The sequence below is a fragment of the Alligator sinensis genome, unplaced genomic scaffold (genome assembly GCF_000455745.1).
Source record: "Alligator sinensis unplaced genomic scaffold, ASM45574v1 scaffold607_1, whole genome shotgun sequence".
Lineage (NCBI taxonomy): Eukaryota > Metazoa > Chordata > Crocodylia > Alligatoridae > Alligator > Alligator sinensis.
In genome coordinates this window covers 305,263-320,272 of record NW_005841935.1, presented here as the reverse complement: position 1 = coordinate 320,272, position 15,010 = coordinate 305,263, and the positions used below count along the sequence as shown (strand labels likewise).

Here is a 15,010-nt window from a genome sequence, read left to right as displayed (position 1 = left end):
GGTCCAGTTAGCCCTGCCGACTGTGACCTCGCATTGTCGGCCCATGTTCATCTTGGAGTCAATGATGACTCAAGATCCCTTTCTGCCTCCGTGCTCTCAAGAAGGGAGTTTCCCATCTTATAAGTGTGCTGCCGGTTACTACTGCCCAAGTGCAGCACCCTGCACTTGTCCATATTGAAACGCATCCTGTTTTTGTTAATTTCTTTAATTGGTCATACACCAGTTCTGTGGCAGTGGTGGGAATGGTGTCAATCCCACCCTGCTCGTTCTGTGCCCTACCTGGCATGTTGTTCCCCTTGGTCTTGTGAATGACCAAGGCAAAGTAATCATCTAGGAGTTCCGTTTTTCCTGAGTGGTAGTGACCAGGTATCCTGAAGCATTGAGCAGTGGCCCCACACTCCCATTAGTTTGCCTTTTACTCCCTATGTAGCTAAAAGAAGAACTTCATGTTGTCCTTGATTCTTGTAGCTAGTTTTAGTTTGGTTTCTGCCTTAGCTTGCCTAATCTGGTTTCTAAAAGTGCGGGCCATTGTCAAGTAGTCTTCCTTAGAGGCTGTCCCAAGCTTCCGTTGTTTGTACGCCTCTTTCTTTTTCTGTAGGAGGGCTGCAACTTCCCTGCTTAGCCAACAGGGTTTTTTTACCCTTCTGCTACTTTTTCTCCATAAGGGAATGGATTGTCTCTGAGCCTTAAGGATTGTATCCTTAAGGAATGAACATTCTTCTTGTGCTCCTTCCTTGGTCTCTCAGGGCATTCTCTACTAGTGGCCTGAGCTTATTAAAATTTGCGTTTTTGAAGTCTAAGACTTCAAGCTTGGTATCTGCTTCGTCAGCCTTGCAACGGACCATGAGCGTGATGATTTATTTCATGGTCACTATCGCTTAGGCTGCCCTCTGTTTAAGTTGGTCACCGGGTTATCCCCTTTGGCCAGGACCAGGTTAAGAACTGCATTGCCTTCAGTTGGCCTGTGCACCTCCTGAGTCAAAAAACGCTTTTCGGTGCTGGTCAGGAAGGATTGTGATCTATCCAAGCTGGCCGAGCACTCCTCCTAGGAGATGTCTGGGTAGTTGAAGTCACCCATGACAACCATGTCCCGTGCACGTGTGGCCTCCGTTAGTTCACGGGCAAATGCTAGATCAAGCTCCTCCCCTTGGTTAGGTGGCAAGTAGTATTCACCTACAGTCAGGTCTCTCTTGCCATGCCTCCCCTGCAGTTTGACCCAGAGGGTTTCAAGTTGTTGTTCTTTGGGGCCAACATAGGCCTGTAGGGAGGTGTACTGCTCCTTCATGTAGTGGGCAACACCCCCACCAGTAATAGATACCAGAGTACATAAACTGAGAACAGACTTCTTAACAGCACATCTGACACTGTGTATCCTTGGTTATTTGTCAGGTTTCCCAGACCAGTAGAAGTGGTAGTTTACTTTATGTAGTGTTCCAGTTTCTGAAAGTCTCGTCTCATTGAGGGATGCAATAAAAACACTCATTTGATGTAGTTTTCTGTCAATTATGGCTGTTTTCTGAAGTTCATGGTCTTTCAATTCAAGCCTGCTTAACATAGTGCGAACGGTTCAACAAGAATGATTAGTTTAGAGCCAAGAAAGAAGTTTTAAGGAAGATTTTTTTTTTTTTTTTTTTTTTTAGCTCACCTTTTCTAGGGCCTTCCCTGGACTGGGACAAGCCAGCCACCCCTAAATAGGGCTGCTTAGACATCTGAACTGCTGTCAGATGCCTGGGTCCTTTCTCAACAGGACACGCAACCATCAAGCACAGACATTCAGTGTGTATTCCTAGGCTAAACAAAGAAGAAGGGTTGCCATGGGCCCTCCATCTTCTCTCTCAGCAGGGAGTATAAGACACCAATGGCAAGACAAAGGTCCAGGTGATTTGGTGCAGGCCTGCTGCAGCTTCTAGTCAGAACACCACTCTTGTGTTGAAGGAAGCGCCCACCTTATTGCATCCACAACTGCACCTTTTCTGGATGGGTGTGGTCCCAGGAGTGTGGGAACCATTGGCCAGCAGGATTCTGGCTCATCTGCTTTTGTGGGGACATTTCCTTCAAAATGAAAAATGTAAGATCATCAGAAGCAACAAAACTTAAAAGAGCATACAGACCAACAGTAACCCCATTTCCCCTTCTGGTAATTAAAAATAATATGAAAACATACCAACATAAATTTAAAAGTCTGTATTTTTACAGATAAATATACTGTAGGCCTTCACCTCAGCTATTGTCTTAATATTACAATTTACAAATTCCATCTGTTTCTCAACCAGTACTGATTGTTTCCTAAGGTGCTTCTCTACCCAGAGCTGTTGGGGCTTCCCAAGAGGAGACAGGTTTGTTGACCATCACCTATCCTTTGCTGTTGCATCACTGGCTGCACTGTCTACGCATCCAGTAGCGAATATATGTTTAATTCATAAACAAATATAAGCAAATATGTTTAATTCATAAACAATCATTACTGGTTGAGAAACGGATAGAATTTGTAAATTGTAATATTAAGACAATAGCTGAGGTGAAGGCCTACAGCAGTGGTCACTAACCAGTAGATCTCAATTTACCAGTAGATCTCAGAGCCTCTTGGAGTCAATCCGAGGCTGGGGTGGGGGGGCTGAGTGCCCATGTGCATGCACGCACGTGCTGCAGCCCAGCAGGTTAGTCTGTGGGTGAGGGAAGGGGCAGGGGTTAGATCGAGGCCCCTGCGGTGAGGGACAGTGTTTTATAGATTGTTAGGGGCTAGAAGGGACCTTGCAGATCATCAGGTCCAGCCCCCCCCCACCCCCTGCTCTAGGCAGGAAGACAACTGGGGTTAGGTGACCCCAGCAAGGTGACTGTCCAGTCTCCTCTTGAAAACCTTCAGGGTAGGTGACTGCACCATCTCTGGAGGGAGTTTATTCCATAGTCTGGACACCCTGACTCTGAAGGAGATTTTCCTGGTATTAAGTCTGAAGCGGTCTTCCAGGAGTTTGTATCCATCGGTCCTGGTCTTCCCTAGGTGTGCCCTAGTGAACAGTTGTTCACCAAGCTTCTAATGCACTCCTCTGATATAGCGGTAAGCTACTATCAAGTCGCCTCTCAACCTTCTCTTCTTTAGGCTAAAGAGGCCCAGGTCCCTTGGCCTTTCCTCGTATGGCTTGCCATGCAAGTCCCTGATCATACAGGTGGCTGTTCTGTGGACCCTCTCAAGCTTTTCCGTGTCCTTATTGAAGTGCAGTGCCCTGAGCTGGATGCAGTATTCCAACTGCGATCTCACTAGTGCCGAGTACAGCAGGAGTATCACTTCCTTAGTTTTACACGAGATGCATTGGTTGAAGTATGCCAGCATGTTGTTTGCCCTGCTGACCACTGCCTCACACTGATGGCTTATATTCATGCAATGGTCAATCACTACCCCTAGGTCCTTTTGGGTGATGGTGCAAGTCAAGCTGTCACCACCAAGTCTGTATGGATGTTGGGGGTTGTTTGCCCCCAGATGGAGCACCTTACACTTGGAAGTGTTAAACTTCATCTGGTTCTGATCTGCCCAACTCTCAAGCCTGGCCAGGTCTCCCTGTATCTGCAACCTATCTTCTGACGTGACCACACGGCCCCATATCTTGGTGTCATCTGTGAACTTGGCCAGTGAGCTTTTCACTTCCCCATCCAAATCATTGATGTTGAAAAGCACTGGTCGAAGCACAGACCCCTGAGGGACACTACTGGCCACTTTGGACCAGGATGACACAGATCTGTTAATGAGAACTCTCTGGGACCTACCCTGTAGCCAGTTTCCCACCCACTGAACTGTTGAGCAGCTGAGCCCCCAATCTTCCAGTTTTCCCGCAAGGATATCATGGGATACTAAATCAAAAGTCTTTTGGTAGTCTAGGTATATAATGTCTACCTTGTCTCCCATGTCCAAGTGGCGAGAGACCTGGTTGTAGAAGGTGAGATTGATAAAACAAGACCTACCCGCAACAAAGCCATGCTGGCTGTCGTTCAGAATCTTACCTTCTGCAAGTGTATCGCGCATAGATTCTTAAATGAGCTTTTCCAGGATTTTCCCTGGGATGGAGGTTAGACTGATTGGCCTATAGATGTCCAGGTCCTCCCTCTTCCCATTCTTGAAGATGGGCATAATGTTGGCCCTCTTCCAATCCTCAGGGATTTCCCCTGTATGCCACGAATTCTGAAACAGCTTTGCTAGGGGTTCCATGATGACCTCAGCCAGCTCCTTCAACACTCTCGGATGGAGTCCATCTGGTCCTCATGACTTATAAATGTTTAGTTTTCTAGTTGGTATTGTGCCCACTCAGCATCCACAGTGGGGAGGCTGTCATTCCTGGTATGCCCCCTATGAGCCTTATCTCACTTGTCTTTCCCCTTGGTCCAGTGAAATACAGAGTGGGCATTTAGGAGTTCAGTTTTTTCCTGTACGTCGGTTACCAGCTGTCCTGAGGCGTTAAGCAGGAGTCGCACGCTTCTATTTGTTTTCCTTCTACTGCCTACATACCTAAAGAAGGACTTCTTATTGCCCTTGAACTCCCCTGGCTAACCTGAACTCAGTCCTTCCTTGGTTTTCTTGATCATTCCCCTACAAGTGCTGGCCACTATTGTATAGTTCTCCTTGGGGATCATCCCTAGCTTCCACTGCGTGTTGTAGAGGCAGGAACAGGGGTAAATTGAGTGGGGCCCCAGCCAGGTGGGACTTATCTTCTGGGGAGGCGTGCCCCCAAATAATTTTTTCTCCCTCTGCCTTGATCTGCTCCCCCCACCCTTCCTTCCCCACAGACTTACCTGCTGGATGGGGGGGCGTGGCAGCAGCGCATGGTAGATCTTGGGTTGCTTTTAAATGCCAAAGGTGATCTCCTACTTAAAAAGGTTAGAGACCACTGGCCTACAGTATAGTTATCTGTAAAAAACAAAAACAAAAAAACACCCCACCTCCCCTGATTTTATGTTTATATGTTTTCCTATTATTTTTAATTACTAGAAAAGGAAATGGGGTCATTGTTAGTCCGTATGCTCTTTTGAATGTTGTTGCTTCTGATGATCGTGCATGAAAACATTTAAAAATAAGGTTAACGTTTTTGTAGGGGGAGGAGAGGAGGAGGGGTTTATTTGGAGAATTCAAATTGAAAGGAAATGTTTCCTAAAACTTTTCTTTCTACAGATGAAGATGATGATGTTGATGGCTTAACACAAGGATCAGCAAAAGATGCCCACATTTCAACAGATTCAAGTAAGATGAATTCAAGTGGTGGGTGTTGGCTTGGTGTTGCCTTTTATTGAAAAAAAAAACAAACAAACCTAATATTTTCCCATGAGTAAGCTTATGCATAACTAAAGTTCATGTTTGATTAGATACTGGGGGGTAGGTTTTTTGTTTTGTTTTACTACTATGTAGAGATCTTTGAATACTAGTTTTAGGTCAATGTATATTCATGTTTAAACAGTGATATTGAATAGAACTGTTTTCCACCCTCTAGTGGAGCACTAACGGGAAGGGAATGTTTGTATTCATTAACATCTCCAGTCCTAGTGTCACCTTTCTCCAAAGAAGTTTTCTGAAAGTCACTATATTAGGAAAATATTTCTGAAAGTATATTTCATTATACCTAGCTAGTAGTCTCTCATTTAGTGTAACAATTAAGAAATGATGTATTTAATGAGCTAATACTGTTTAGTACTGGATTTGAAGGTAGGTAGCAAGCACACTTCTATAAGGTACTATCATCTATGGATACCTGGGTTCAAATCTGGCTGAGGGTACGAGATGAATTCTAAACTCCATTCAGGCAAGAATAAATATAGTTGTATTTGTCAGAACTAATTATCCTGGCAACTTAGTAGTAGAATTCTTTTTAACTATTGACTGTTCTGGATTCAGTATTATCACTCTCTCTCATTTTATGGAAGCCCAGATTTTGTTAGTTAGTTTAAAAGAACGAAGCAGAATAAAACCAACAAGGTAATCATGCTCATCTCCCATAGATAATTACATATAGTTACATAAATAGACTTAATGTAAAAAGATAGACGTAATTAAAAAACAAAACAAAATAGAAACAGCTTTGCAGGTCCCTTCCCCCCCACCCTTCCAAGCTCAGATATTTTTTCAAAATCAGACTGTTGAGGAATTTGCTATTTTGACTGTTTCATCTGAAAATGCTTTGACATATGCCCATATTTCCCCAGTTAGCTTTATGTCATGCTTTTAGACTTTTAGCCTGTGTTGATGATTATAAGGAAGTTGACACACTGCAAGCTTTCTTATAAAACCAAACTAAACAGCTGTGGTTTGTCTACTAAACTTGCACTTTTTTAGTGGTTCCTTTAAGTGGCATAATCATATGTATGCTGGTTTTAATTTTTGCTTACTGATGGAGGTTGCTGGGGTTTTTTATCAGTGGTTCTCAAGGGAGTGAGATGTCTATCCTGATAACCAAGATTGCTTGATTGAAATTACTAGTCCAGTCCAATTTACCTTTTACATACTATCCAAGGAAAGTTGAAAATATTGAAATCTAAATTTCAATGTTTTGTTTTGTTTTGCTTTTCCTGTAAAATTTGAATTAATAAAACAAGGAACAGGTGATGATAACAATTAGTCTTTTATCAAAGACTAATGTAAAGAATCTTTAATTGTGCTATAAATAAAATGTTTTCACTGAAATGCATGTATTTTAACATAGCAGAAATCAATTCAATCCATCCAAAAAAATGACACTTTTCCTGCTGTGATTTGTGGAAAAAATTGGAAGAGTGATTCTAGTGTTCCCCCACAAGGTATTAGTAGGCATCAGTGATTGAAATGATCATTTCTGGTTTGATATTGTGCATATATGTAACAATCCTAGCGTTGGGTATTTGACTGATCAAATATCAGTCAAAAATTGTTAAAAAATTGCTGATAGATCCAAATAATATAGAGAAAAAGCACACATTTTCTTTTAAGAAATGTCAAAAAAAAATTTTAATCCTTTTTCTGTCAAGAAAACTACAACAAATTTAGTTTTCTTGTAAAATTTCTATAATCTTTGATCAGCCAAAAAATACACGGTCAATTGACAGGATTTGATCGGTCAGTATTTGATCGGTCACTTGACCGGCTTGCCAACCCTAAACAATCCCCAGAGGGGAGATCCTCCATAATTCTCAAAATTAAAATGGCTTATTAAGAACTCTTAGCATTGTGTCAGTCTGTAAGGATAGACAGCATTAGATTCTGCTTGAGCTAGCTAGTGATTGGCCCCAGTAATATGGGTTTTTGTTTCTGGGATTCTCATTTTTGGATCCATGAACAATTTCTGGAGTAGGGCGAATTCTTCAGATCTCCTTACAGGGTATTCTGTCCCAATGCTCCAACTCATTTTGGTGAAGGTTATAATCTGACTATGGAAAGGCACCAATAAGTTGCCTCTGCACTTTGCTTATGTAAGTCTTGAATCTGCTGGCAGATAGAAATGATGAGGTCTTCACTGAAAATCTGCAAGTAGGTGTGGCAGTTTCCAGGATACATAAAGCAGATGTTGGGTGTCCCATGAGGAGCAGCTTGAAAAAGAAAGCTGTCCTTTTCGTATAGCAGTAGTTCTGTTACAGGTCCTTATGTACAGCTATATATGCTGATTGTTCCTAAATGATGCTGGTCAGATGGATTCAGATTAAACTAGTTCAGATATTGTTCCAGTTGAACTCTGCAGTTCTGCTCATGGCAGAAACATGGAAAAATTACAGGAACCACTAGAGAAGGATCAGGGTGATTGCAGTCACCAGTGTGGAACAATGGCAGCTCACAGCTTTGTGGTCCCCAAATCCTTTAAATTTACGGGAGCTTCAGACAGTCTCATGCAAGAAAGTAAATGCCTGTTAGTGATGGGCCCCACAGTTTGTATATATAAAAAAGGCAGGGTGATGTGAGGAAAGAGGTTTTCCTCCCTCCTTTCCCCTTGACCTCAGAGCCAACAGGGTGAAACATGTATAATTTTGGTCAATGTTATTGCTGCCTGCTGTGTTATTGAATGGTAGCAGTAATGATGACCAGTCTTACTTATTTTTCTGTCCTTGTTTTTTTGTACAGTAGAAGGAGAGATACTAGAGCAGTCAGTGCATAGTGGGTAATGAAAAATTTCACTGCAGTTGTCATTCTTTATCAATATGAGGGTTAATGGGCAGAACTAGGATTTTGAAAAGGGGAGTGCAGGGGATGTAACCAGCAGGCAGGTTGGGCTATAGCAGCAGTTATGGGGGATTTTTTTGTGTATCCCTGAAGCAGGTATGACTTCCTCTGTCCCCCACCCTACTCTGTGTATCCCCTCCCCTTGGCATTCAGTGGTACCTTCTCTACCCTCCCATTTCCCCCTTCCTCCTGTCCAGCTCCCCTCTGGGCATGGAAGGGGGACCCACCTACCTCTGTCCTCTCCTACAAGGGGAAGCCCCTAGTGACTCATGTCCTGATTGAGCTGGGAGCCACAGTGAGTGACTGCATACAGGTCTGGACTCAGCTGGGGACAGCGGCAGCAATGAATAGGTCCCCTCTTCCAACGTCTGCTCCCTGCCCAGTCCCTGCATGTGTTCCCCATTGGCTGGGTGTGGGTGCTAGAAAGGAGGGATTACCCCCCTATACTGCCTACCCCAGCTAAACCAGAATAGCCACTTTCCACAGCTGGAGCCCCAGGGCTCATTGGAAGGAAACCTGGGGGAAGGAACCAGGGAACAGAGACCTGCAGCGTGTTCCTGCCACAGAGTGCAGCACCTCATGCAGCCACTCCTGGTAGCCCCTACTTGGTGAGCTACAAATGAGCTACACTGTTAAAGGAGTGCTGCTGAGTGCACCCTCCCATGGATCTGCTTAGAAGCATGTTTTTCAAAAGTGTAAATGCTGCTGATACTATTGGATTAGGCTTCCTGATTATTTTTCAGAGAGAAACTTTCCACACCTTATTAATAGACTCTTTTTCAAGATGCTTTGATTTCTTTTGAAAGAGTTAAGAATTCAAGAGCTGTCCCTAATAATGAGATCCTTAAAACACAAGGTTTCACTAAATGCTATATAGCTTATCCCAAAGAAACTCACCTGTCATCAATCAAGTTGCATGATTTGGTGCATCATGCCCACAATTGAACTTTGTCCTCTTTTTTTCAGTCTCTCAAAAAGCCCATTAGCAGAAAAACTAGAAGGGCCTCTGAAAAGGAGAAAGTTCTGTTTGGTACTTTGGTGAAATTATGGTATAGTTTTATCAAAAGATTAAATATTTAAAGGGTTCACGGCTAACATTGTTAGTATGGTAATTTCATTATAAAAGTAACTGTTAAAATATTGAAGTTAAACAGTAATGTTTCAACATCATTCACAATTGAATCTCCCTTTTAAAATCAGAGAGAGGAAGGCCAAGAACCTCATTTTTAATCACAGTTATTTTCCAGAAGAGAAATTTGAATACAGATTATACAAGATCTTCCCTCTCCTCCCCATTGTGGGTTTGTATGTTGGGGGAGGGGAGAGGAGGGAGAGATTGGGGGGGGGGGGTGGAAACGACATAAAAAATATTTTCCCAAATGACTACTTGAGCAAAAGAAAGGCATATAATATCAAGATGACTTCCCCCCCCAACCTGTATTGTTTCAAGCCTTAGCATCCAAGTGAATGTGTTGGATCTCTTTCAGGACATAGGCCGTAGTTATTTTAGAGAAGAAGTTTTTGTAACTGTATAGTAAACCTTTTTCTGGTCACTTTTTTTTTTTTTTTTTTTTTTTTTTTTTTTTTTTTTTTTATTAAAGTGTGGTTTTCTTTCAGTGTTTCCCCTAAAACTATACTGAATTTTTTTAAGAAAAGTGTGCTGCTTTCCCCTTCCTTCCCACCTCCCCCAAACAAAAGAGTGCTTTTTCATAAAAATTTTCAGGTACAAGTCAGAATAGAAGAGACAATTGGACCTCAAGGCATTCTGCAAAACAAAGTTAACTGTTCTTTTTATTCCTTTGTTTACATTTAATTCTCTTCATCTGCTGGAAATGAGGTAGAACAGTCAAGTATTTCATCAGGTTATAATTTTGTAATCAGTTATTCTTCCTTATAAAATGGGCAATACCAAAATGTTACAGGATTTCATTGTATAAACTGGATTTATTTGATATAGCAGATTATTTCATTATTTTAAGGAAGGCATCACACTAGCCACTAAATATAGAACCAAATAAGGGTGTTTGTGCCTGAAACCTTTGAAAGAACAATTTTCCAGCTATTTAGTTGGTTTAATAAAAGATATCACAGTTACCAAAGAACCTTGTCTAATAAATATCCTTGAACTCAGGGCATTGTTACCTATCTTTAAAATGGTATTTAAGAGGAAGACAAGATTTCAGATCTAATCAGAGCAGATCACATTCAGCCATACATTATCTTGAGAAGCAGAATATTCAGGAGTAGTTTCTAAGGATTTCTGAAGATCCTCTCTGACAGTAAAGCATCTGATAATGTTAGATAATCTGATAGAGTTAAGGACAGCTCAAACGAAAAATCTGTTTAAATTATTTAATCTTGGCACACACAATTGTTTGTACTGTATTTCCAAAAAGTTTGTCCATAAGTTCAATTCTTAGAGACGATCCTAAAGTATATGTTATCATAATAAAGAGTTATATACCTTCAGCTTCAGTTATGTTATCATTATTGCAGGGAGAAAAATGGTTGTATTTCCTCTCCATTCTTGATGTCCAAAGGAAGATTCATTAAGGAAGAGTGGCCTTGTACATTTTGTGATTTTTAGGTTCTATCTACACTGCAATCAAAATAGTAATTGCAGAGCAGAGATACCAAAACTAGCTTTTAACTAGTTTGCATACTTTTAGCTGTGACTTAGGGTGTTTAACAGGTTGTATTGAGTTCTGTGGTACGCTGACAAAATTAGAGTTTCTTATCTCTCTCAAAACTCCTGCTTTCTTAACTGATCATGATGGGAGGCAGGGTGTGAAGCCCTGGAACAAGTGTCTGCAGAGTTGATGTCTTTCCTTGGAGCCTGATACTAGCATGAAGTAATCGAGGCAGCAGGTGTAAAGAGAAAACAGTGGCTTTGTTGGAAGGTGCCTGTGAATCTAAAACAGGGCTTTTGTCTTGAAGAGCCTGAATAGGCTCTAGGAGAGAACAGCATAGTCCTAGAGTCCTTTAGTGAGTGAAGGGTCTTACCTCCTTTGGATCTACGCTGTTTTGTGCCCCTCAGGAGCCCAGAATTGACTAGCTTGGGTCATAATGCTTGTTTCATATTTATAGCAGTGGCCATGAAAGACAATTTCTTATCTGCAGCATCAAAACAAATTCAAGGCCATTTTGGATAAGAGTTTTTTCTGATATGTGAAATACGAAGAAGACTGTGGAAGTAGAGGGAAGCATGTCAATGAACCTGGCAAAACAGATGTCTCAAACCTGTCTGTAGGATGCCCCCAGAGCCCCAAGTTTTTTTCCCCACTGTTTGTCCCAAGGAACAGACTGAGGTTTTCCCTGGGATAGCTCCTTGTTCCTGCAAGCCTCAGATCCGCTGCCCGTATACCAGACCTCACAGATGCAGCAGGAGAATCTCTGCCAGCTTTACGTAGCCTTCCCTTTGGGTTGTAAAATACATTTTAGGCCTCCCTCTCTGTAGAATGGGCTAGCCTGGAATATCACTTGTCCAGAGATCACTCATTCCTCAAGCAACCAGTAAGGAGACAAATAACAAAGGGATTTATTATGTAGGAGAAAAGAATTATGCAAGAAAAACTGACTACCAGTTTGGAGACAGAAACACCAGACAAGTAAAGTTTCATACCCTTTCATCTGGATATACACTAGCCCTTCTGAGTCCTACCAGTATTTCCAGAGTTTAGACCTCCTGCTGATTCTGAAAGCCCCGATTGCTTGGGACCCTCCGAAGCCTGAGATGCAGACCACTTTACAGATAGCCGTAAAGTACCTCCAAACCATTCTCCTCCCTGTCAGCATTCTCATGAGTCACTAAAATCCTCCAGAAATTTCTGGTTTCCCTGAGGCACAGAGTATTTCTCTGGCTGGTGGGCCATTTCTTTCAGATGCTTTTGCTTTAAAGGAGCTGATTTCCCTATTACAGGCAGACAGTGCCTTGCATACTCAACCCAATAATGTTTCCTTCTGCCTGGGTCTGGGAGTGGCAGTTGTTCTTAAACATGCATCCATAAATTCCAAAATCATAAAGAAATGTGTATGGCATAACGTAATCTATACAGTGATACCAGCAACTTAAATGGATACACTCTAGAATGGGCTGCCTTCAAGACTACGCATGCCTTATCAGTACCACAAAATGCAAGAAAACATTCACAACACCCCACAAACCTTCAAAGTGGGGTGGGTTTGTGGCAACAGTCATATATTTTGAAAATGTTCTGATCCAATAAGTCTTAATAGTTTCTGATACAGAACCATAAACTTGCCAACGAGTAAGCTCTCTTGCTGAAGAGGTCCAAATGTCTATGACACTTATCTCAGTGCAAAGCTATTGTTTCCTGATTCTTTTTCCATAGGCTGCCATCACCACTAAGGTGGAAGGAGCTGAGTGCGAGTGCTTCCTTTGGTAGAAGTCTGTACTTCTTGTCCATATGCTTGTCAGCTGACCGGCTAACATGGGAGAGTTCCAAATCAGAGGCTGGCTGTAGAGTAGCCTTGTTTGGCACTGCTCCATTTGAAGACTTGAATTTCTATGAAATGTCCCCCAGTGACATTTTCAACTGTCTTCTCTAGAGAGAGGTTGAGGTTTCAATGCTGTGTACCATTGGCATGTACCATTGTTTGGAAACCTCTAGATTTCTCCAACAAAAGAACAGTGCCAGAGAAGTATACTTAACTGACTCTTTAAAAAATATGTTTTCTTTTTTTATAATTGCATATTCCATTGTAGTATAAACGTTTCAGTATTGTTTCAGTTTTGTTGAGACCTGTATCTGAAATCACCCTGACTCCTTAACTATTGGAAAGGTATCTGTATGCATCAAATTGCTATTTGATGTGTTATTCTTTTTATTAGATTTTAAATTTAATTGAAAAGCATGTGAGGAAAACAATTATTTTTAAAAATTATAACTTGTATGCTTAATTTACTCCCATATTCTGAGAGTTCAGGTTATTTTAAGCCCTTCCTTCACTAAATTAGGGTCATCAAAGTTTCCAGAAAAAATATCTTAGTTCCCAGGAGGAGAAACAAACATTTTTCCAGAGTCATAGCCACCTGTGAGATATGAAATACATTTTCCTGGGAAGCATATTATGTCCAGGAGGTGTAGCATCCCAGGAGACAGCTTGGTTAGGCAGCAGGAACTTCTTTGTGTGGCAGAAAGCTTCTGCTGCCTGACCCAGACTGTCTCAGATGCCACACTTTCTGGACACTCCATGTTCCCAGGAAGACTTAATGTGTCACACAAAGTTAGGCCCCAGACCTTTTCAAGGGCAGTATCAAGACTTAGTTTTTTGGTGTAAGTATTCACAGGAACTTATATAAATAACTAAAGTGTTGTTTCCACATCACAAGCCACATCAAGATACTACCAGCTGCTCACTTACTACTTCAGGCACAAGCTACAGTACTCATCCAGTAGCTACACCTGTGAGAGGGTTAACATAGGATGCCACTCCTTCAGCTGGCTGAGCTGGACATAAGCAGCAATCATTTTGGTAGCTGCATAGCTTGAATGGTGTCTTCAGGTATGCTTCTTTTCCAGTGAAGAAAACATTTTTCCTGCCTGAGGCGCATACTCCAATTTTGGGGGACTCTCTTTTTGGGAAAAGATGCATGTTTTATGAGAGAAAATACAGTAAATAACTTAATTATTATTAGCTTAATGGGTCAAATGCTGGTGTTTAATAGTTACATTGTCCACTCACTGTTTGAATGCACTTTAATGTGATCTGGTTAGGTTAAACGTTGTTGGAATGTAATACTTTTTTGTTTTATCTAGGTAAACAAACATTAAAAATATTTGATGGGAATGATGCAGTAAAACGAAATCAATTTCGTCTGATTTCAGTTCCAAGGATTGCAAAAAATGAAGAAGTTGTGGTAAGAAGAGGGGTCGAAGCAAAAAACAATATTACATGATTGACTGAAAAGATTATTGGCCGAAAGCTATTCAGACATTCAACTGCTTGATAAATGTAACTCAACAATAAAAACCTGTGTAATCTAGCCAGAATACAAGAACATAATTAGGTGTTTATATATAGTATTGTTGTTATTCCTGGTATTTCCAAAGGTTTATGAAGTGCTAATTTAGATGTGTATGCTGTAATTCAGGGGTTGGGGAATTATTTTGGCTGGAGGGCTGCTTAATGCATTTTGGTGAGCTGTTGAGGACAGCAAGGGTAGCCCTGCCCCTTGACAGGTGCCCCACTCCCCAGTCTCCATCTTTGGACCAGAATTCCTGCCCCAGCCCCTGACATTTTGCCACCAGAAGTCCCTCCCCTTGCCCCAAGACGTACTCCTTTGGGGTTGGGGGGGTGGGCATCTGAACCAGAAAAAAAACCCAAATCATACATTAAGTCAAACACCTATTATTATAATGCATTTCAATTTTATTACAAAAAATATATTTCTCATGATTTGTGTTTGTGTAGTGTATATAGAGGGGATTGCATAATAGCTCAGAAATAAAGTTTTACTCTTGTATATTGTGTGTGGGGTGTGGTTGGGGGTGGGTGGGTGAGTGTGTATGGTGGGGGGTGTGAGTGTGTGCATGTGTATATGTGGGGCTTGAAGGGGTTGGCTCTGTGAGGACTGTAGGGTATGATGTGGGGGCAGGGGCTCTGTGGGGGCTGTAGGGTATATGTGGGGGCAGGATTCGGTGGTGTGGGGTTTGTGGGGTATGAGAGAGGGGTGCTGGGTATGGGTGTGGGGTTTGCGTGGTGCGAAGAAGGGTGCGGGGCTGTGGCCAGCTGCCTTCACTACGTGCAGCTGTTGGGACTCTGCTGGAAGTGGTGCGGAGCCCCACCCCCTGCTTCCATGGCAGCAGGGAGTGGGCAAGGCAACTG

General features: G+C 42.0%; 1 protein-coding gene across 4 annotated transcripts in view; it reads left to right on the top strand.

Annotated features, from left to right (window-relative positions):
• DGKQ (diacylglycerol kinase theta) overlaps positions 1 to 15,010 on the top strand; it is a 149,529-nt gene that overhangs the window by 72,785 nt on the left and 61,734 nt on the right. For all 4 annotated transcript variants that reach the window (XM_025199097.1, XM_025199098.1, XM_025199100.1 and 1 more), the window contains 2 exons: positions 5,156 to 5,224; positions 13,942 to 14,042. In XM_025199097.1, coding sequence (XP_025054882.1) covers positions 5,156 to 5,224; positions 13,942 to 14,042 — 170 coding nt within the window. The remainder of the gene's footprint in view (positions 1 to 5,155; positions 5,225 to 13,941; positions 14,043 to 15,010) is intronic.